This window comes from Dromiciops gliroides, chromosome 3, assembly GCF_019393635.1.
Source record: "Dromiciops gliroides isolate mDroGli1 chromosome 3, mDroGli1.pri, whole genome shotgun sequence".
NCBI lineage: Eukaryota > Metazoa > Chordata > Mammalia > Microbiotheria > Microbiotheriidae > Dromiciops > Dromiciops gliroides.
Window position 1 is genome coordinate 443083166 of NC_057863.1, and position 24432 is coordinate 443107597.

Below are 24432 nucleotides of genomic sequence, written 5' to 3' on the forward strand. Positions count from 1 at the left end.
TCATCTTTAGTTTATTTCCAGAAAATATGCAGATCTAAGGATTTTTAAAAATTTCTCCCTTTCTCTCTCTCTCACCCTTCTGAATGCCTCTGTTTAGAACATGAATAGATGAGCAGCGCTGGTAATGTTCTCTTAAAATGCTTCAACTTTGCTCTGTAAGTGGCTGCCCATTTTGGCTTATTTGTGTTAACAATGAACTAGAGTGAAGCTAATGAGAAGGTTATTTTGGGGCCTTGGAAACGGCAGTAAAGGAAAATGACAGTTCCCACAGAACCATAGGGTGACTGAAATAGAAAGATGGTGACTGGCCTCCCTCTATAGAAGCAGGGAAAGCAGGCTGGCGAGGACTGATGATAGCACTTTGAGCTACTTGGTTTCCTTATTAGCATGTTCAGCCTTTTTGTGAGCAAGTTTGCTTGCTGCCGTGGAGACAGGGACAAAAGAGTCCATTTAAATGAGACAGACTGGTGGAGGTTTCTTATTGCAACTGCCCCTTTGCACCAGTCATCAGTATGGTTGACTTCATAGATGTCCAAGAACGAAGAAAGAAACAAGGGCATGCAATAGGGGTGGCTATCCTGGGAGATTTAAATAAGGTCATCTAGAGCAGCAATGACAAGGCTGGTATATGGACATCAGCAGGAGAAAAGAACACTTTTGTTTGGAGAGGCACTGCCCAATTTTACCCCTTCTCGTTACAGTTATGTATGTCTACTTGTCTTTAACCTCCTGCTTGTTAGAAGCTCCTTGAAGGGAGGGACTATGCTATTTTCCAACCTTGTATCCTCAGAGCATAGCTTGGTAACTAGTGCATAGGATCATAGATTGAGGGCAGGAAGGGACTTTAGGGGTCATCGAATCCCCTCATTTTACAAACTGAGGCTTAGAGAGATTAAGTGATCTACTTGCCCAGAGTCACAGAGGAAGTAAGTAACAGAATCTGAATTTGAGACATTTGTTCATCTGAGTTGAATTCTAGATAGGAGATTGGTTAGAGCCCATAAGCCTTCCTCTGGGTGATGCTCCTGATGGTCTGTTTGGTGGCCACAAGAAAAAGTAATGAAATGAGTAATTTAGTAACTTTGCCTACAGTCTTTGAGCCCTGACAAGATTTTTGACACTTTTACCTGCTTGCCAATGGCTCTGTAATCATTGTGTCATTTCTTATACAGGAAAGCCTAGACTCTTCGTATGAATCAATTTTCTCTTGCATCTCAGATGCAGATTGGTTTTGAATTTGAGTTCTGTTTACCTCTTTCACCCTGCATATTTTAATGCCATTGAGGAAGAACCACCGGTTGAGTTGCTGGTATGCCAACTCTATCTGCATATTTCTTTCAATCCCTTCTGTGTCTGTCTGTCTTTCCTGTCACACCCAAGCCCTGGTCCTTTTGTCAAAGGTCACAATAGCTTGGCTGAAGCTGAAAATGGGAAATCCATATATGGTGTTGATAGTAAGGAGAGTTTGTTAATCTGAAAAATAACAAGGACTTTTTTTTTTTAATGGGGATGCCTCCTTTTGTCTGTTAAAGTTTGTCACCATCAGGCATAGTAGCAATATTCCTTTTTTTTTTTTTTTTTACTGGATTAGCCAGTCTTGTGATCCAGTTCCCTATTTCCACTTACTGATGTTTTTAAATTTTCAGCAAAATGAAATTATTTCCCTTTTTCTTTCTCCTCCTCCTCCTGACCTTTTTGGACAGATCCTATTCCAAGGAAAGTTTGAGAAGGATACACTTGGCAATTTAAGATGAGGGTGTGGAAAAATGTATTTTTTCATCCCTTAAAAGCATTTCTGGTCTCTTAAATCATAGCTGGTTAGTTAGGAAATGTGATGGTTACTAAGCTCGGTAACAGAAACAGCTATTTCAGTTTAAATCAACCTTGCAAATACCCAGCTGCCGTGGGCAAGTTATTATTTGTATCAGGCAAATAATAAAGAATTCTCACTTCATCTTGCCACTTGAGTACACTATGTGGAGGTGGTGAGTTAACAAAAATTTCGTGGACTAATAAATTTGAGATATTTGTTAGCAAGGCTATTTAGATGCTTAAAATTTCATGTGGGACACACTTCCAAAATTCTCTTTCATTGTAATAACCTTTAAAGGATTGTGTGTTTTTTATTAGTCAGAAAACTTTATCAGTGATCCCTAGATACTTGGAAATTTCCAACTTTGAGAGTTGAGTTATTTGCGTAATCGGTGAGCAAAAATAACCTTAAATTGCTTTTTGTTACATAGCAACTTAGAATAAATTTTCATAATTCATATTAATCATATCGTATATGTGTCAGAGGCATAAATGGTTTAATACATTTTCTTATTTGTGATATTCAATGTGATTCAGAATGAATTCTGAATATTTATAATTGGCTAGTATGTGTCATATACCTTCTTACCCTCGGCAGTGTGTGAATAATTGAAAAGTTGCTTCATTCTGCCGTGGTTAAAAAGGATCACTGCATCTCTTTCTCTGCCATCAGCAAGCATACAGCAATTAACTCAAGAGTCTGTAACCCCAGTAGAGTAAACAGCCATGCTCCAGCAAGGAAATTTCTAATATCATTAGCATACCTGGTTAGAAGGTCAGAGAGACAAGGCTGAAGAAAGGGCAGGTTTTTATCATTATTGGCCTGAGCTCAGGGTGACTAAACAACTGTCTGAGAATCCACCTGTGCAAAGAGAATTAACCCTTCTGCATCCCCAGGTATCCTCAACAATACCCATCTTTCAGGAAACTAAATTGTACCCTGGAATTATCTGTTCTTGTTGATGTTGTCATGCTGTTATTGCATCATGATAATTGGCTGCGTTTCTACCTCCTCAATTGCCTTTACTTCATACAGAGATCCCAGCACTTCTGTGACTATAATAACCAAGCTTAATCCCAGAAAAGATGAAAAAAAAAATGCACTGCATTGCTTCATTGCAGAAGTGAGGGGCTATGGGTACGCAACATTGAATATAATACTGTCAGATTTAATTGTTGCATTGGTTAGTTTAAGTAGACTGCTTTTTTTACTCTCATTCTTTTTTTATTCTTTGTTATAAGGAATGGCTCTCTGGATTGGGGGTGGGAATGGGGGTGGGGGCTCTATTCAGAAATGAAAATTATGTAAAACAAAAGATATCACTAAAAATTAATTAAAAAAAAAACCCAATAGCATTTCCAACATTGACAGAAACGGGACCTGCAACAGACAACACAGCTTTTAAAAGAAACCTTCCCAGTTCACTAGCCCTGGCCTCACCTCTACCCCCACTGAACTGTAATCCCAGTTCATATTCTCATTGCTTCTGCTGTGGTGTGGTCTCTCCTTTGTGGTTTATAAATTGTGTAATTCAAATAACACAAGTTGCATGAAATCTTTATTCTCATGTTTTGCTTTTGTCCATTTCCATTATTATATCTCATAGCATGTTTTTGGCACTAGATTTTATAAAGAGTTAAAGGCAGTTGGCATTAAATTTATAATTGCTTAAATGATTCAGAAGGCATAGTAGTAAAGTTCTCATTTCAGTTGAATGCTTTATAAGTTAGGGAAGGTGACAGGAATAGGATAACTAAAATAATTTGTTGGATAGTTTGGGAGGGTAATTGTGGTTCTCTTCTCCTACCCCTTTCCCTATTATGTAGTGTTTCCTTTGAATTCATGTGCATTTTTTTCTTTTCTTTTTCCCCTCCGAATATTTGAGTGGATTTGCAATTGAAAAGTAAAAATACTTAAACAATTCCCGACACTCATTTGTGTACATTTCCCTTTTTTGTAACCAAGATAATTGTTTTAACAAACTTTTACCCTTTTGATATTATTAGTATTTTATGATGATTGTAAAGGATCACATTAAATTTTGATACTTCAGGAATTTGGCATCTAAACCAGATTAGTTGTGTTGTTGGAATCTCTGCTGAACCTTAATTTTCTTTGCAATTCAAAACTGAAAGTAAAAGCAATACTGAAAAATGTGTTTAAAAACCATGTCTTGAGAAAATTTGGAACTCAGAATTTAAAAAAAATGAATGTTAAAATTTGTCTTTACATGTAACTGGGAGGAAAAATAAAACAGTAGTTTAAAAAAAAAGATCATATCTTAATGTTTCAGATATTTGAAGGGTTTGTACCTTTAAAGGAGACTTTGACTTAATCTACTTGTCTCTCTAGAAGGTGCAAGTAGGACCAGAGCTAGAGAAGTTATAGGAAAGCTGATTTGATTCACTATGAGGAGGAATGTCAAAGAGGAACATTCAAAATATGAGATGGGCTTTTAAAAATATGATATTACTTATCTTTCCCTGAGGGAAGGGGGGAGAGGTGAAGAAAGGGAGGACAGATTGGGGGAGAGGGAAGTAAAAAGCAAAACACTTTTGAGGAGGGATAGGGTGAAAGAAGATAGAAAATAGAGTCAATATCAAGGGGAGGGAATAAGATGGAGTGTAATACAATTAGCAATAGTAACTGTGAAAGAAATGATGAGCAGGATGCTATCAGAAGGACTTATGAAAAATGCAGTCCATCTACAGAGAAAGAACTGATGGTATCTGAATACAGATTGAAGTATAATTTTTTTGTTAGTTCCTCTTTCTAAAGTTATTTTGTCTGTTTTCTTTCACAACTTGAATAATGTGGAGTTTTTTGCAATGACTGCACATGTATAACTTTTTAAAAATGCAATAAAATAAGATATTACTGACTGCTTTGCTGTATGACACTCCCTCCCCAATTAAAAGCCATGGGGAGGGGCAGCTAGGTGGCACAGTGGATAAAGCACCGGCCTTGGATTGAGGAGGACCTGAGTTCAAATACGGCCTCAGACACTTGACATGTGCTAGCTGTGTGACCCTGGGCAAGTCACTTAATCCCCATTACCCCAGAAAAAAAAAAAAGAAAAGAAAACTTAGTTGTGACCATAGGTAAAAAAAAGGGATGCCAAAAAGAATTCTAATATGGAGAACCACTGTTCTCATTCTTTCAGTTTCTGTTAAGGAGAATTAGTATTTGAGTTTTGCATTTCAAAAATGATGTACTAAACCTCATTTGGAAACTTAAGGAAATATCTCTTTCTAAAGTCTAGGTTCATATAAGTATACAAGATTATTCATGAAAATGCATTTATTAAGAAGTAGATTCCAAGTGTAAACTAAGAAAAGGAGTTTGTAATGACTATGCTCACTATTTTTAAGGCCCTGGGCTGTGACTATATAAGGCAAATAAAGTAAAGTTAAACATAAAACACATATTAAAAATGTATATACATATATATATGTATGTCTATATATATTTCTTTAAATTTGGTTAGTTTTTAAACTTTGAAAATTTGGGGGTTTTTTAGATGATGCACATAAAATGATTATCACTATGAATAACATGAATAATAAACTAAAGAATTAATAAAATGTCTTTTTCTTTCTTTTTTGTTTTAGTCAAATATGAAAGTCAAGCCAGTAAATATTGGAATGATTTTTACAAGATTCATAAGAATAAATTTTTCAAGGATCGTAATTGGCTGTTGAGGGAATTTCCTGAAATTCTTCCAGTTGGACTACAAACTAAAGAAGAGAAGGGAAAAATGTCTTGGGATCATGTAAAAACGAATGATACAGACTCTTTCTCAAATATAGACTGCCTGGCCATGCTTAAAGGAGTGGAGTCTGGTAAAAAGGATTCTGGTGCTGATTTTACCTACAGCCAGAGTGAAATAAGATCTGGTAACAACCAATATCCTGAAAAGAAGAGAGGAGAGCCTGTGGAGACCGATTTGTTCCCTGGTAGCCATGCTGCTTTCAGGATCCTAGAGGTACTGTGCTAGGGAAGATGTGGGCAGAAATCCTCAGACAGTGAGTGACCTTAAAGTGGACAGTCTGTGGTATTTTTTTCAGTTTTTTCAATTTAGGGATTTCAAGTCCCTAAACAAAAGGGAAAAAAAATAACTTGCCAGCATGTTCTGGTCCCAGACTGAAGTACCTAAAGAAATCTGCATGCACAGAGGATTATGTGAGAGAGTAGAATCACTGACCAAAAGCATCATCATCCCGAGTGATGCAGCTTGCAACCCAGTGGGCCTGGCTGTGATTTTTTTCTCTTAAACTATTTCTCACATTTACTGCATTTCGGTGGATGGAGGAAAAGTCAGGAATAGTTCCAAACTGATAAATGTTTGGACTAAGGAGATATTTGCTTTATCACTCTGGTTTTTATTTGCCTTTTTTTTTTTTTTTAATTTCAGGTTGGCTGTGGTGCTGGAAATAGTGTTTTCCCTATTCTGAATGCTCTGAAGTGAGTACTAGATCTCCTATTACAGGCTATTGGGAAAATTATAGAAAGCTGTAGTCTCGCAAATAATATTTATTGTCTGTGCTTGTCGGTGAAGGCTGACTGAAACCAGATATCCAGTAGAAAGAAAGAATAGTCTTAGGGTCTAGTTTCACAAGTGGTAAAATGTCACCTGAAAATACTGCTGAACAACTGTTTATTCCCCCTTGGAAAACTGCCATAACTTCTTGTTGTTGTTGTTGTTGTTGTTGTTGTTGTTGAATTGTGTCTAACTCTTCATGACCCCATTTGGGGTTTTCTTGACACAGATACTAACGCAGTTTTCCATTTCCTTCTCTAGCTCATTTTATAGATGAGGAAACTGAGGCAAACAGGGTTAAGTGACTTGCCCAGGGTCACACAGCAGCTACTAAGTATCTAGGGCCAAATTTTAACTGAGGAATATTAGTCTTCCTGACTCATGCCATACTTTATAGTCATATAAAACACATGTCTGTGTGTGTGTGTGTGTGTGTGTGTGTGTCCATACCAATATGATAGGACAAAGCAGGAACTCAAGAGACCATTTAGCCTTTTTCTCCCAGACTTTATAGATGAGGAAACTGAGATCATGGAAGTTAAGGGGTTTGCTTATAATCGCACAGTGAGATTTTTGACAGAAGCAGCTAGGTGGTGCAGTGGACAGAGCACTGGTCCTGGATTCAGGAGGACCTGAGTTCAAATCCAGCCTCAGATACTTGACACTTGGACAAGTCACTTAACCCCAATTGCTTCACAAAAAAAAAAGGGGGAGGAAATTTTTGGCAGAGCTGGGACCTGTACCCAGGTCTCTTGGCTCCTAGTGCAGGACTTTTTCACATCATAGTGATAGCTCTGAATTGCTAGGCTTTGGAAAGGAAGTCATTTAAAGAGTCAAAATGTACTTACTAGTTAAGTACATCAAAACAGCTCACATTTCTGTAATGCTTTTAAGGTAATGTCTCCAAATAGTAAAACAATTATGATGTTCATTCTTCACATGCAGAAAACACACACACACTCCCCCTCCCCCACTCCATTCCATTTCAGAAGAGGTTCTGGACCTGGCTTAAATCCCACCTTTCTTGCTTACTGCCTTCATGGGCACAATGCTTTGTGGCAAGTCTTTTGGGCTCCTCAGAATAGAGGATTAGACTAGCTGGGCTCTGAGGGCCCTTCCAACTCAACGTCTGTGATCTTATGCTCCTACTCATAAGGTGTTTTATTGAGTATTTTTATTAAATGACTTGGGTTTGGAGGTGGAAGAACAGAACTTAGAAAAATACGGCAGAATGGTATGGAAGCTGACTTGACTCAGGCATTCTTTTCCTGACCTGTCCCCTTCAACTCATGTACCTGCTCTCCTGAATGTTTTTCCCGGATAAAGAAAACACTGTTGCCTCGAAGGGGTTTCTAAATCTCTTCCTTTCAGTCTTCCAGATACTGTTCTTAAAGGAATAGGACTTTGGACCTGTTGGGTTTTAGTGGCCAAACACAGTTTGCAATTGACAAAATCATTTTGGCGATATTCCCATTTAGCCCTTCCCTTAGCCTCTGAAATACAGGTTTCTTTATCCCCATGTTATCTTCAGTGTTCCTTTTTTTTTTTCCTTCTGAGCTCACAGTCCTTGGGCTAAACAGCCCTATCTAAGGACAGAGAATTTGAAAAGTACAGTGGGAAATTTATTTCCATAAAAATACCCTCATGCCTCTTGGCAGTAAATACAGATACACTCTGTACCACTCATTAAGTAATTATTGATATAGTACTTTCTGGTTTCTTTTGCTTATATTTTTATTTACTTTTGCCAATATTTATTCTATGAGCTAGATCAGAAGCTTCCTAAGGGCAGGAGTCTTCCTTCATACTTCTTTTAGCCTTCTACAGCCTAGCACAGTGGTGCTTAAACATTTGTTGATTGATGGCTTCAAATGCCCAAGTTGATGGTTGTTTCTATTTTCTAACCTTTCTTACATCTAATAATAATAATTTCTTTAAATGACTGAAAGCCCTTTTTGTTTAGTCTCTGACCCTTACTTCTTAGTAACTTTTTCCCCCTAAGGATACATACCCACATATTAGAAATTGTTGTTGCCCAGTGAACGGAGATGATTATTTTCACAAGAAAGCCAGTTTACTCCATTTCAAAGGGAGGAGTAGATGTGTATTTTTCCCCCTTAAAAATTGAATTTTATTGCATATGGAAAGTGGAGGATTAAAACCTTGGATTATTGTATTTCTCCAGCACTTTGCAGTTACAGAATACCTTACCATAATTAGCCCTCTGGAAGGGAGAGGTCAGATCATTCTCCAAAGACCGTTTAATTCTTAAACCCCCTGCCAAGAGAGTGCCCAGTGTCGTGGTAGATTCTAGTGATATTTACACCTGCCTGCTGGGAATAGGGCCAAGGCTGTCAGCTGATTTCACAAAATGCCACAGAAAGTCATTGGGTGGTCACAAGTTTCAAACTTAAACTGCTGATGCAAGAGGGAATTATTCAGTAGCCTTTCTGGTGAAATAAAAGCATGCTTTCCCCTAGCCCACACATTGTTCTTGTCTGTATCCTTCCCTGTGCAATGAAGACTGAGCACATCTACCTTGCAGGACAGAAGACAAAGTTCAATTCACTTCAGTTCAATGTAATTCAACAAACATTTACTGATCACCTTCCACATGCATAACTGACAGTGGATAAAAAGAGATATATAGGCTTATAGGCTTGGAGCTAGAAGGGACCTTAGAGGTCAGCTCCTCCAGTGTCCCCATTTAACAGATGAAGAAGCTGAGACTCTGAGGGGTTAAATGACTTGTCCCCTGGTCACGTGAGCAAGAAGTGGAAGAGCTGGGATTGGAATCCAGACCCCTTGGTGCTAACACTAGCAATTTTTTTTAATCATAAAAGTATTTTATTATTTTCTAGTTACATGTAGAGATAGTTTTCAACATTTGCTTTTTTTGTTGTTTTTATTTGTTTTGTGAGGAAATTGGGGCTAAGTGACTTGCCCAGAGTCACACAGCTAGTAAGTATCAAGTGTCTGAGGCTGGATTTGAACTCAGGTACTCCTGAATCCAGGGCCGGTGCTCTATCCACTGCACCACCTAGCTGCTCCTAACATTTGCTTTTATAAGATTTCTAGTTTCCAATTTTTCTCCCTCCCTCCCCCCTTCCCAAGACAGCAGGCAATTTGATATAGGTTATATATGTACAATCATATTAAACATATTTCTGCATTAGTCATGCTGTGAAAGAAGAATTAGAGCAACAGGGAAAAACCTCAAAAAAGAAAAACAAAAAACAAATAGAAATAGTATGGTTCAATCTGCATCTAGATGCCACAGTTCTTTTTTTCTGGATTTGGAGAGCATTTTCCATCATGAGTCCTTTGGAACTATCTTGCACTATTGTATTGCTGAGAAGAGTCAAGTCTATCACAGTTGATCAACACACAATGTTGTTGATACTGTAGCACTTTTTTTTATAGCTTCACATGGAAGCTATATCTGAAGAATATTCCAGCATAAAGAGAGAAAGTCAGGTAACAACAATAATTGGGGGGAGGGTGGGAAGGGGTGAAGTAAGACAGGAGAAGATGATTTCAAGGGCAGGGTCAGGCAAAGTGCTCTAAGAAATTTGGGGAGGATTACTTCCACCTGGGTGGATCAGGAAGTGTTTCATGGGATCTTCTTGGAAAGAAGATGGGGGGGAGCCCTCCAGTAGAGATAAAGAGGAGAGGTCACTCCAGGCTCAGGATGATGCAAACAGAAGCATGGAAAGCATGGAAGCATGGAAAGAGGAGACAGTAGGACGAGAACCACCGAAGTAGCATGTGTTTGTATACACGTGTGTCCCTGTATTACTATACATATGTGTGCTGTGTGTTCATGGATATGTGCATGAATGTGTGTATGCCATACACATACAGCTTAAGGTATATATATTCCTTATATATAGTGTTTGTGTATTTCAAATATATATTTAAATATATCACATGGCATGTTCATGGGGGGTGCACACATGTATATACACACACACATATACACACCTCTTAAGATTTCCAAAGCATTTTCCTCACAACAACCCTATGAGGTAGGTATTATTATTGTCCACTTAAAAAATGTTTTGTCGATCAGTAAATACATATTAAGCACCTACTATGTGCTAGGCAACAAAATGCTTTGTAGGTACATTTTGGTTTTTATACCACAAACATTCTCTAGTAATCACCTGTTTATATAATCCCTTATTTCAAAAAAGAAGTTGAACAAATTTGTCCGATATATTGACCAAGAAAAGAGAAAGGTTTTCAGTATCAGTGCCCTGGAACCAGCATTGTTCTTTGCAATTTATATGAATTGTGTTGTCTTCATTTGCATTATTGTAATCATTGTTTCATATCATTTCATATATGGCTTCCTATGTTCCTCTGAATTCTTCATACTTGTCAACCCTTATAGTGTAAGAATGGTTCAACTAGTTGGCACAATGCATAGAGTGCCAGGCCTAGAATCAGGAAGACTCATTTTCCTGAGTTCAAATCTTATCTCAGATACTTACTAGCTGTGTGATCCTGGGCAAGTCACTGAACCCTATTTGCCTCAGTTTCCTCATATGTCAAATGAGCTGGGGCAGCTAGATGGCGAAGTGGATAGAGCACTGGCCCTGGATTCAGGAGTACCTGAGTTCAAATCCAGCTTCAGACACTTAACACTTAGTAGCTGTGTGAACCTGGGCAAGTCACTTAACCCCAATTGCCTTACTAAAACAAACAAACAAACAAAAAAATCAAATGAGCTGGAGAAGGAAATGGCAAATCACTCCAGTATTTTTACCAGGAAAACCCCAAATAGGGTCACAGAGAGTTGGATGCAACTGAAAAACAACTGAACAACAAAATAGTGTAAATATATGTCATAATATTGATATACCAAGATTTGATCAGCCATTCCCCAATCACTCAGCACCTACTTTGTTTCCAGTAGTTTTTCTTTGTTTTTAATACTATTGTGAATATATTGTGGCACCTTTCTTCCTATTATTGACCTTGGAATACATTTCCAGTAATGGTATATCGCTGGATCAAATGGTATGAACACAATGATTTTTCTCAAATAACTTCAAATTATTTTCCACAAAGGTTGGAGCAATTCATAACTCCACCAATAGTGTATTAATGTGCCTGGCTTCCCACCAACTTCTCCAGTATTAACTATTTCCTTCTTTTGACTGTCATTTTTTTAAAACACAAGAAATATGATGGGTGTGAAGCGATAATTGAAGCCATAGAAATGAATAAAATTACCAGGAGAGAAAAAAGAGGTCCAAGGACAGAACCTTGGGTGTTTAAGCAGAGAAAGAAGGATGAGGAACCAGTAAAGAGCAAAAAATCCAGAGAAAAATAGAGAGGTAAGTTAAGAAGAATATACTGGGGGGGCAGCTGGGGGGCGCAGTGGGTAAAGCACCAGCCCTGGATTCAGGAGTACCTGAGTTCAAATCCGGCCTCAGACACTTGACACTTACTAGCTGTGTGACCCTGGGCAAGTCACTTAACCCCCATTGCCCCACAAAAAAAAAAAAGAAGAAGAAGAATATACTGTAACATCACTCAGGCCAAATAAGAAAGTGGAAGAGTAGCTGGTCTGTCATGTCCCTCTGCAGAGAGGGTGAGGAGGAAATGACAGAAGTTTAGACCAGAGAGTGGTTTTCATCCTGAGGCCAGTGGAACTCTGTGTCCACAAATTCATATGTTAATTCATAAACAATCAAGCATGCCTTTTCTTGACTAAATAAATGTCTCAGAATATTACTGTTTTATTAAACATTTAGATACTATTGTAATTAATATAATACAAATTCACCTAAAAGCATTGCTGAATTCATAGTAACCCTCAGTAACATATTTTCTTAATCAACAGTTATTGTTAATACAATTATATTATGTGGAAGCCCATGAAATTTTTTGCCATTATAAAAGTGGTCTGCGGGGCAGCTGGGTGGCACAGTGGATAGAGCACCAGCCCTGGAGTCAGGAGTACCTGAGTCCAAATCCGGCCTCAGACACTTAACACTTTCTAGCTATGTGACCCTGGGCAAGTCACTTAACCCCAATTGCCTCACTAAAAAAAAAAAAAAGTGGTCTGCATTCTCAAAATGGGGTTGGGGGAGGCTTATTCTATTTAATCACAAAATATTAGAGTTGTTATACTTGAAAGTCTTCTGAGGAGGAAGATGTGTATGTGTGCCCTCTTTTTGCATTGTCCTTTGCATCATGCCAAGCACCCACTATTAAGTACTGTTTGAATGAATTTCATAAGATTGTGACTCTTCTTATGCCATTCAATAAAATTTATCCCACCAGCCAAAGGGCTGATTGCTTGAGAGTTAAGAATCCTAGGACTGGAAGAGATGGAGAGAATACTCTTTTTTTTTGGGGGGGGGGGTGAGGCAATAGGGGTTAAGTGACTTGCCCAGGGTCACACAGCTAGTAAGTGTCAAGTGACTGAAGCCGGACTTGAACTCAGGTCCTCTTGACTCCAGGGCCGGTACTCTATCCACTGCGCCACCTAGCTGCCCCTGAGAGAATACTCTTAGCTAAGTAGTATATGGATCTTAGTTTGCTTTTTTATACCCAGCTCCTATTCATCACACATTAACTTATTCAGCTAGATCTTATATTGAATGCAAATCCCTAGAGCTACAAAATGAGTGTATTGTGTGTGAATGTAGTATTCTTCCTGCATAACTATGTAGGTGTGTACCAGGAGCCTGAGTGAGACTTGGCAAAATGCCTATTTGTGCATCTCTTTCATTGGATCATGGAAGCATTGATTTAGAGCTAGAAGGGGCCTCAGATCATCTGTCTGTCTATCTAGGGGCAGGTAGGTGGCGCAGTGGGTAAAGCACCTGCCCTGGATTCAGGAGGACCTGACACTAGTTGTGTGACCCTGGGCAAGTCACTTAATCCTCATTGCCCCGCAAAATAAATAAATAAATAAATGTCTGTCTATCTATCTATAGATGTGGAAACTAAGGCCAAGAGCAATTAAAAGACTTGCCCAGGGGGGAAGCTAGGTGGCACAGTGGATAAAGCACTAGCCCTGGATTCAGGAGGACCTGAGTTCAAATCCGGCCTCAGACACTTGACACTTACTAGCTGTGTGACCCTAGACAAGTCACTTAACCCCCATTGCCCCACCCAACCCCCCCCCCAAATGACTTGCCCAAGGTCACACAAGCAGAGTGAAAATTGAGGCCAGGTTTGAGCCCTAGATGCTCTGACTTTAGATTCAGTGACTGAACAGCCTCTCTAGGTAGATAAAAGACTAATTATGGGGGGCGGCTAGTTAGCACAGTGGATAAAGCACCGACCCTTGATTTAGGAGTACCTGAGTTCAAATCCGGCCTCAGATACTTGACACTTACTAGCTGTGTGACCCTGGGCAAGTCACTTAACCCCCATTGCCCTGCAAATAAATGAATAAATAAATAAATAAATAATGAGAGAACTCAAAAAAAAAAGACTAATTATGAACCTCAAGGGTTTTTATTAATAAATCTCCCTAATTATTACCCTCAGAGCCTGCTCTGTGTGATTTAAGGCTCTCTGTTTCAAACCTACTTGTTGACTCCTGCCCTTAAGTATGAGAGCCTATGGGACATATGGGTACAAATGTCTAGTAAATAGGGTTTTGAGAATGCCCAAAGGCCACCTCTGAGGGGATTGATTGGATTAATATTGATTGGATTGACTGACTTCACTGATTAACTCATTTAAAATTAATTGAATTAAAACCACAACTGCCTGGCCCTCAAGAGGGTGTGTTCTCAGAGGGTGTGAACTCTGACCTCAACACCAGACCACCCTCAAGTCCAGTAAACCAATGGATTTGGTTGATGCTAGCCAATTAGCTTAAAGTAGTGTAAGGACCACCTCTCCTGCTGACCCAGAAAAGGCTTCCACATGCAGTAACTCTTAGACTCTCTTGGAGGTGCTCTCGCAGGCAGAGGACTTGGAGGAAGAAGCAGGCCAGGCTGAGCTCTATTTTTCCTCTAGGCTAGATAGGCCTTTTCTTAACTTTCTGAGCCAAATGTTCTCTTTTTACTAAAAAAAGTATACTTGGTATACTTTAATAAATGCTTAATGCCCAAAAAGTGATGCTAAAGCTTCTAATTTATAAGTAACAAATATATTAGAAACCCCAGCTAATTTTCCCTCCACTTGGAACAGAAATAAGGCGACCACATGTAGTTTTACTTGCCACAGCCAAGCCTTATTCCTACCATTCATCTCACCTACTACCCCTTCCTCTACCTAGCAATGCCTCTCATTCTTTTAAATTTTAGATCTTTAATGAAATCTTCCCTAGCTAACCTAGTCTTCAGGACCCTTCAAAAAATTTGTGTGAGCCTGGGCATCACTTCACCCTATTTGCCTCAGTTTCCTCATCTGTAAAATGAGGTGGAGAAGGAAATGTCAAACCAACCAAGGATCTTTACCAAGAAAACCCCAAATGGAGTCACAAAGAGTCAGACACAACTGAAATGAGATTGAACAGCAGTGGGAGATAGCAAGCAGGATGAGAGAATGACAACAGAAGTAGAGACGTCTGGAAGGAGTACTAGGTGTGGCTGTCTTACCTCCTCCATCACCTTACCTAGTACCTTTGACTTGCCCTCTCTGCAGTTTCAGGGCTCCACTCCCTGGGTTCTCCTCCAGCCTACCCAGCTACTTCTTTTCTGAATTATCATTATGGCCCATCCTCATGGTTCTGCCCTAGACCCTGCTCTCTTTTCTCTTTATGTCCTTTCCCTTGGTATTCTCCTCAGGTTCTATCATGAGTTTGAGAGCCTATGGGACATATGGGTAGAGATGTCTAATAAATAGTGACAAATGTGGGACTACACCTCAGAAGAGACCAAGGAGGGCTGGATTTGTAGATTTGGGAGTTATCTGCCTGGAGGTGAGAGTCAAATCCACACAAACAGATGATATTATCAATAAAGAGACTGAAGAGAGAAAAGGGAGAGCCCAAGATAGACTTCTTAGAAATCTAAATTTTTTTTTCAGTCTCGACCAACTCTTTGTGACCCCATTTGGGGCTTTCTTGGCAAAGATACTGGAGTGGTCTGCCATTTCCTTCTCCAGATCATTTTACAGATGAGGAAACTGAGGCAAACAGGGTGAAGTGACTTGTCCAAGGTCACACAGTTAGTACATGCCTGAGCCTGGGTTTGAACTTGGGTCTTCCTGACTCCAGGCCTGACACTCTACCTACTTCACCACCTAACTACCCTAAATTCAATGATCCTCAGTAAATATAATCCTTATAATGATCTTGTTGGTTATACCCATGGCTGACATGTATACACTATATTGAATGGTATATAGTGCTTTAAGGTTTGTAAAATAATCAGTAAACATTTAGGAAGCACCTGCTATGTGCTAGGAACTGTGCTAAGTGCTAGGGATACAAAAGGAGACAAAAGATGGTCTCTACCCCCCAAAGAACTTACAATTTAATGACATGATCTAGAACACTTTATATGCATCTTCTTTGAGCCTCAAAGAGACTATGATGTGTTATTATCTTCATTTTACAGATGAGGAAACTGAGGCTCAAAGAGGTTAAGCCCTGATTCACAGACAACTAGTGAGTGTCAGAAATTGGGACTTAAGTCCAGATTTACCAGCCCCAAATCTGTCTCTTTATTCACTATACTGTGTTTCCTCTTATATCAGTTGTACAGATAATAAATGTTACGTGGGTTCAGATAAAGAAGAATATTTTAGTTTTGCTTCTTTGCAGATGCCCAAGAAATCTTTACTACTACCTGCCCTAGGCTTTGACTGGGGTTGCTTCATTAAACTATAACCAGAGTTACTGGAATAACTGGTACAACTTCCACTTTTGGCCATCTTCATTCACTTAGTTATTTGACACACATTTATTAAGTTCCCATTACCAAAAAAAAAAAAAAACTTCCTGTCTTCCAGGAATTTATATCTTGCTAGGAGATACAACAAAGACACAGTTAAGTAAATACTAGATGATTTGAAGAGGGAAAGAGTGTTAATGAATACCTGGGGAAATAAAAAAGGCTTTGTGTATAAGATGGCATCTGAAATGAAGAAAGCTAAGAATTTTGAGAGGCAGAGGTGAGGAGTGCATTTCAGGCATAGGGAATGGCCAGCATACACAAAGGCAAAGAGATGGAGTTTTGAATTTGGGGGAATGTTATTAATGCAGTTTGACTGGAACATAGGATGTGTGAAAGGGATAATACAAAATTAGTCTGGAAAGGTACTATATTGTTGCCCTCCATTTACACAGGGAAGCCTTGGGAGGGAAGGTTTCAAGGGTAGGGATTATGAGTTCTGTTTTGAGATGCCAGTAGGGCATCCAGATGAAGATGTCTAAGAAGCATTTAGTGAGATAGTTCAGGAGAGACATTGGTCTGGATCTGTAGATTGAGAATCATCTGCCAAATGCCAATTCCTTTGGACTGAAGAGCTCATCATAGAAGAGAGCTTTAAAGAACAGCCACTTAGAAATTAGACAACCACTCAATGGCAACCTTTATCTGCATCATAGGAGGCCTATTCAGGCATACTTGATAAAGCAAAGTATTAGATTCATTCCCATAAAAAGTTGGGCAGAGGGGCAGCTAGGTGGTGCAGTGGATAGAGCACCGGCCCTGGATTCAGGAGTACCTGAGTTCAAATCCAGCCTCAGACACTTAACACTTACTAGCTGTGTGACCCTGGACGAGTCACTTAACCCCAATTGCTTCACCAAAAAAACAAACAAACAAACAAAAAAAAAAGTTGGGCACAATATAGAATTGCCAAAGTTATAATTAGTCATAATTTTTTACCTATTGATCACATGTCTCCACTGCCTTGAGTTAAAAAGCTATTGTAGAAAATTAGCCCAGAGTAAAGGCTATGGAGAATTTACACAAAAAAGTCATTTATTTCCTCCCTGCTCCAACATACCCAAGGCTTTTTAACTTCTTGACAAAAGATCTAGTTGTGAGGAGCGAAAAGGGGTGCATGATCTTGTATACAAAGATAATGTCATACTTGATGGTACAGCCATATTTTTTTGAACAAGGCTGTTGCCATTAGAAGGTCTATACAATACAGTCCTACAGCTGTATAAACAAAACTTTGCAGTCCCCATAGCCAAGAGGCAAAAATCCTCTTGCATGCTTGACTGTATTTTATTTTTACTGTTTATTAATTCAACAACAATTCAAATCATCAATTATTAAGTGCCTCATCTATAAGGTGCTATGAAAAAAAACCCATCCCTACCTTCAAGAAACTTACATTCCACTGGGGGCAGAGATTGTAGTTTATAGAGATTTGTAAAAATCCCAACATATGTAAACAGAATATCATGTGAAGGGAGAGAGAGAGTACTACAACTTGGGGATTTGGTTGAGTAACCCAAGTTGAGCCTGGAAGAAAGCTAAGGCTTCTAAGAGGTAGTGGTGGGTGAAAAATGGGTAGGTCTCTACAGGGACAGTCCAGATTCGAGGGGATGGATGGTCTATGTAAAGGAAGATGGAAGCTGAATTTGGGTAATAGTTGGATACGTCAGTTTGGCTGGGGCAGAAAGTCTATGAAAGGAAGGAACGTGTAAGGAGTCCAGGCCTCAATACCATTTCCAGACCATCTCCATTACCCTTGACATGTGTCTATGCACTGTTCTACCCCTACTTTACTCCCTTGCTCTTTCTCATCCTGTTCTGTGTGATAGCTTCCCTGTTTGAATGCAAGTTCCATAAGACGAGAGGCTGTTTTCCAGCTAGTATTTACGTCCTAAACCCATTTCATAGTGTAGGTGCCTAATAAATGCTTTCTCTAGATATATGGCATGCCTCAGCAAAGGTACGTGTAAAATAACCACGTTTATATTCCTAGAGTTTTTCTTTTATTATTATTTTGGAGGTAGCAAAATAAGAAGAAATAAGGGAGGAAAACTTGAATAACTAAGTTTGTGATGGCAAAATAGATGTCCATGGATCTAGCTTCATTACGACATCCCAAATATTTGTAAAAAAAAAAAAAATTACAAATACCTCTAATTTGGGTCATTTCTAGTGACTCTGATGTATGAACCCGATGTTAATTTTTTTTTAATTCTGGTATTGCCAGCAAAATGACAGTCATTTATAAACAAAAAATGCACTTTAAAAACAGAACTCTTGAGTTTTTTAAAGCAAAAACCATGATGCACTTAAAGAATCCCCCAAATACTGACTTACATAAGCAAGAGAGAAAATGAAAACTGTTGTAAAACATCTTGTAAGATGAACTACAGCCCCCAAAAGCATTTCCATTCATAAAATATTCTAATAGCAAATCACCCCAGCCTTCTCCCTAAGCACTTTGTTTATAATAGTTACATGACCTCTGTGTGCCTCGGTTTTCTAATCTGCCAAATGAGGATAATAGCTAGCACCCACCTGCCAGGGTTGTCAGGAGGATCAAATGAGATAATACTTGTTAAGCATTTTGCAAACCGTAACACATTCTATAAATCTTGATTACTGTTGTTAATATTTTTTAATATTGCATAGGTTGGGCTGAAATGTTATCTAAAGTGAAAGATTTCCCAAAAAGGTCAGAGACAGGAAGGTCCCATTTATACCAAAATATTCATAATTGTACTTTTTTGTGTGGTAACAAAGAACTGGAAGCAAAGTAGATGCCCATTGACTGGGGAATGGCTAAATCAATCAATCAATCAGCAAGCATTTATTACTTGCCTTCTCTGTGCCAGGTACTATGCTTGGCTCTGGGAATATGAGTCAGTTGTGGTACATTAACATTAATGGAGTATTACTGAGCTGTAAAAAACGGGGGAAAAGACAAATAGGAGGAATTGATAGAATCGAGGGGTAAACTGTTGGGCAGTTCCATGCAAACTATTCACATTGACCACAACAATGGAAATGGGAGGAACAATAAAGCAAAACTGAACTTTGTGTGATTATAATGACTAGATGATCCTGGAAAAGAGTTGAGAAAATGCACTTCCCTCCCTTCCTTGGTTGCAGAGGTGGGGGATGATGGCTGAGGAATTGTACATATGTTCTGTGATATGGTCAGTACATTTGGTTTTGCTAAACCTTTTTTCATTTTTGTTCCAAGACATGACTGGGATGAGGGAGGATTATAATCAGAAATAAATTCTGATGTAAAAGCAAAAAGCATCTATTTTTTACAAGCCTAACTTGTACCAAAAATAATAATAAAGAATTCCACCTTGATAAAAACTTTGTAAAACACTGTATTAGAAAATATTACAGGTCAACAGTAAATGCTACGTGACAGATGAGTTGTACAGTTGTTAAAATGCTGCAGAAATTCAGGGAAAGAAAAAGTCACCAAGGGCTGGGATATTCTGGAAATTTTTTATAGGGTTGTTGGGACTTGAAGTAGTATTTGAAGGAAGGGTCAAATTTAGATAAGTGGAATGCAGTGGAAAAAACATTCCAGCCTGGGGGAATGGTGTGATTGAACCCATCCCACTGTGTGTAGCCATAAGTACATTCCTTTGGCTGGAAGGGAGAGGGGAATAAATAAAGGTGAAGTTTGAAGGATAGGTGGGAGGCCAAATTATAAAGGGCCTTGAATGCCAGGCAGAGGAGTTTAGATCATCCTGTAGGTGGTAGGGAACTTTTGAAAACAATGCCAATTCTGAAGTAATATGGTGGGGGAGGGGGGGCGGATCCTACAGTGCTGGCATAAAAAGCAGCATTATTACTATTGCTAATCATTATTGCCACTTTTTATTGATGATAGTGATGATGACGATGATAATGAAATCACATAAAGAATAGGTCAGGGCCTGCCCCAAGTTTTATAAGAATCCCTTTTAATAAGTCATACATGCAATTTCCTCTGTGTGTAGCTTGAATATATCTATGGCAACAACATAATTAGAGTGTTCCCTTGCTTTCATAGGAATGCTCCAGAGACTTTTCTTTACTGCTGTGATTTTGCTTCTGGAGCAGTGGAGCTAGTAAAGGTATCTCTTTTATTGTCTTTATAGGTTGAGTCCCCTCCCTCCCCCATCCTTATCCAAAACCTCGAGTGCTGGGATAAGATGACATCTGGCCATTTTAAACTGAGTTTTTGTTATTTCTGAGGAGAACATGGTGGCCAACCAACTCCTGAAGGTATCGGCCCATTGTTCTGATTCATTTTAATTGAACAAAAATGTATTAAGTAACTATTATTAGTGCTTCAAATGAAAGGCAGTGTGGTATAGTGGCTAGAGAGCCAGCTTCAGCCTTGTAAAGATCTGGGTTCAAGTCTTGCCCGTGACACAATTTGGCCCTGGGCAGCATAATCATGAGCAAGCTACTTAATCTCTGAGTACCAGGGGCAACTTCCTGAGATTATTAAATTTCAGAGCAGGTATTTATCTGTATTAAGAGAGTGAACTTACTCACCAGACATTCCCTATGTGTGTGAACTCACTGGTTCAATCCAAAAAACAATGTGACCACTATACTGGCCACTGGGTATATGAAGACAAAAACGTCACATTCTACTGGGCATACAGCCTGTACATAGGTGTAAATAAAAGGGAGTCTGGGGAAGGAGAAAGCACTAAGAGCTGGGGAAGGAAGGAATCAGGAAATATAGGCAGCTTGGTGGTACGATATTGAAGAGAACATGGGGCCTGGAATCAGGAAGACCTGAGTTCAAATGTGGCTTCAGACACTTATTAGCTGTGTTACTTAGCTGGATAAGTCACTTAACCTCTTTTTGCCTCAGTTTTCTAATCTGTAAAACAGATGATAATGGTATCCACATTCCAAGATTGTTGTAAGGATCAAATATGATAATAATTGTAAAGTGCTTAGCACAGTGCCTGGCTCAGAATAGTCTTTATATAAATGTTAATGACTAGTAATGTTGCTGTTTTTATTATTTTATTATTGTAATTATTGCTATTATTGTTTATTATTATTATAAGAGGTGGTGAAGAATGGGATGCTTTGATTAGGAGACAGCCAGCCAGTGTGAAGGCATGAAGACACAATGGAACATCAAATCTGGGGAACAGCTAATAGGCCAGTTTGGCAGGAGCATTAATACTGATGTGACCAAAGACCTTAAAATACTGGGAACTGGCAGGAGGTATATTGGATACAAAGCAGAACACACATCATCCTGTCTTCTTATCCTTGAACAGACCATGATGTGCTATACTTATTGCTCTGGCCCCCAGACCTCAAAAAAAAAAAAAAAGGTAAACAAGTTAGAAACATCCAGTTGAAAGGTACTGAAATGATCAAGGTGTCTATGAAAAGTTAGAAAAGAAAAGAAACTATGAGTCTACTACTGTGGATGACTACAATAACAAATCAAAACCACCCAAAAAGGGAGCCAAGGCTTTGTTTAATTGCAATGGATAAACAAATGAGGGAATATACTTCCTTTCTCTTGATAAAGAGGTAGAGTGACTACAGGTACAGTGCTTAGCGCAGTATCTGGCACATAGTAGGTGTTATTTAAGTGTAAGCTTTTATTCATTATTATTATTATCATTATTATGTGCCATTGAACTCCATTGCTTTTATTTAATTTTTGTTGCAAGGGAAAATTCAGTGGATTAGTGAGAAATCATTGAGTGTTATTATTTTTTAAAGTTTCTATAAAATGTTTAAAAGAAAAAAAAAAAGGAAAAAAGGGGGGACAAAGCCTGAAATGGTGAATAATCAAAGCCTTTAAAATCTTTCTATTGGGGCCAAAGGGCAGCGGATTTACAAAGGGAAGAAACGTGTCCAGATCTGTGATTTTGTGGCTTTGTAACTAAGTCCTGGTGTAGAAATTCTCCCCACCATTACAGATGAGCAACTTATAGTCTTAGGGTTTGGGGTGGGGGGGCTATTGATAGGTTCAGGGCAACTAGGTAGCACAGTGGAAAGAGTGTCAGGCCTAGAGTCAGGAAGACTCTTCTTTCTGAGTTTAAACCTGGCCTCAGACACTTATTAGCTGGGTGACCCTGGGCAAGTCACTTAACCCTGTTTGCCTCAGTTTCCTCCTCTGTAAAATGAGCTGGAGAAGGAAATGGCAAACCACTCCAGTATCTCTGCCAAGAAAACCTCAAATGGGGTCAAGGAGAGTTGGACACGACTGAAATAATCCAACAACACTGTTAGGTTAAGCAGTCACAGAACAAACTTGTGTCAGAGGCAAGATTTGAAGATTTGTCAGAGGCAAGTTTTCCTAATTCCAAGACTGATCCTCTGTCTACTACCCCAGGCTTTTTTTCTGTTTATAATTATCAAAGGTACGGAAAAGAGGAAGCATGAACTTGTTCATCAAATCCCAAATTTTTAGGATATACCTTTTGAAGACTTAAAGGTAATTTTAGGAAAAATTAAAGATTAAGTACTATTTTACAAAGTGAATAGTAAGTATATGAAACTTTTTTGTGGGCCAAAAATATAAGTAGTTGCAAATAAGAATTTTGATAACAATGTAAATCTGTCATCCATGAATTTAAGGGCAGCTGCAATATTTGGAACAATTCTGTAGCTTTATCAGCTCATAGTCATAGAGGGCAGCTTCTGTCACTGATTCCTTCCTCCATTTAATCAGCAAGAATTCATTAAGGACCTGCTAATAGCCTTAAATGAGAACCAAACTTGGGCAAAATGTTAAAGTCTGGAAGACTTGTTATTAGGACCACCAGACTATTCTTTGAATTTCCTTTCTCCCTAAAGTATCAGCTTGTAACCTGTGTATACAGTGACCTAATATTCTCTCTTTTTTTTCCCTGCCCGATGATCTGATCATCTCATTCTTGCTACAGTATAGATGGCTGAGTTAATGTGACATTTTAACCTTAGTGAGAGGCTTAAGACAGAAGGAATGAATCTGTTTGTGACACCTCAAATACAAGGAGGCTAGCATGAAGAAAAGCTTATTGAAGCTCAGGAAGAGCATCTCAGGGGCCCTGAAATCATATCATGGAGGGGGAAACTTGGTCAGTCATTTCATGAGGCCAGTCCTTTTCAGCACAGAAGAGATTTTATTGTGAAGCTGAATTGACAAACATCATTTCTCATGTCCAGGTGGGAAGGAACAGGAGCCCTGGCCTGTAAATCAAGGGTTTCTTAATTCTCTGAGGAAAGTTCCTCAGAAGAAATAAAAAAGATTTGACCTTTTAAATAATAGGAAACAACAGAGCAAGCCCACTGAAGGTCTGCTTAATGCATTTTGCATTCTTCATATTTCTCTTCTTCCCTCGTGACAGTCCCACTCATCCTACAGCCCAGCCCAGTGTTCTGCCTTTGTTCATGATGTATGTGATGATGGCTTATCCTACCCTTTTCCAGATGGGATCCTGGATGTCATTCTCCTAGTCTTTGTGCTCTCTTCTATTCATCCTGACAGGTAAATGAAGACTAAAGGGCAAAGCAAATATGTTAAAGCTTTTTGTTTTTATCACTAGTGTTTTTCAGGAATATCAAAGTGAAATGACAATTCTTGAATTTATTATTTAGCAAGCTACATTATGTATAATGTGCCTCCTTTTAAATGCAGTTCCCCCCCCCCTTTCAGAATTTTAGAAAGAAACTGGTCAAACTACTTCATTAGTGAGCTTTCTGTCACTGTCAAAATGAAGTGAGCATATTCTGGCAAGACACATACCTATTAAAAGTGACAGTGCTTCAAGGAAATTACAAATTCAGAAACAGCCTAATAGGCTCCCCGGGGGGGTAGGGGGGAGATGAGCATGGGAACAGCAAGTTGTTCTTGGAGATCAGAAACAAACATCCCTGATTTAGCATCCTACCAAAGGTTCACAAAAAGAGGCCACTCATCCACATGGATTCACAAAGGTTGATAGTTGGGCTTCTGGGAAGAAAGAAAGAAGAAGAAGCCAAAAGTTTGGACTTGTCCAGTTAATCCTTGTGGGATCTAAGTTGTTCCTGTTAGAGAGTTTAACTAAACTTCCTGTTGGTATGGTTTTGGGGAATAATATTCTCTGTGAGGAAGGGGGGAAAACCCTTTAAGAACACTCAAGTTTATTATTCAGCTCCCTTTGTCATATCTCATCATGTTGGGTATGTCAAGGTAAGCATGTGGGAAGTTTCTCAAGATT

At 38.9% G+C, this 24432-nt stretch overlaps 1 protein-coding gene across 5 annotated transcripts in view; it reads left to right on the forward strand.

Annotated features, from left to right (window-relative positions):
* METTL8 (methyltransferase 8, methylcytidine) overlaps positions 1–24432 on the forward strand; it is a 117999-nt gene that overhangs the window by 80283 nt on the left and 13284 nt on the right. For 3 of the 5 annotated variants that reach the window (XM_043991952.1, XM_043991949.1, XM_043991948.1), the window contains exons 4-7: positions 5425–5798; positions 6228–6277; positions 20271–20334; positions 23581–23720. In XM_043991952.1, the coding sequence (XP_043847887.1) occupies positions 5425–5798; positions 6228–6277; positions 20271–20334; positions 23581–23720 (628 nt within the window). Of the gene's footprint in view, positions 1–5424; positions 5799–6227; positions 6278–20270; positions 20335–23580; positions 23725–24432 lie in introns of those variants that run through there. The other 2 variants (XM_043991951.1, XM_043991950.1) reach the window with 2 other exon arrangements.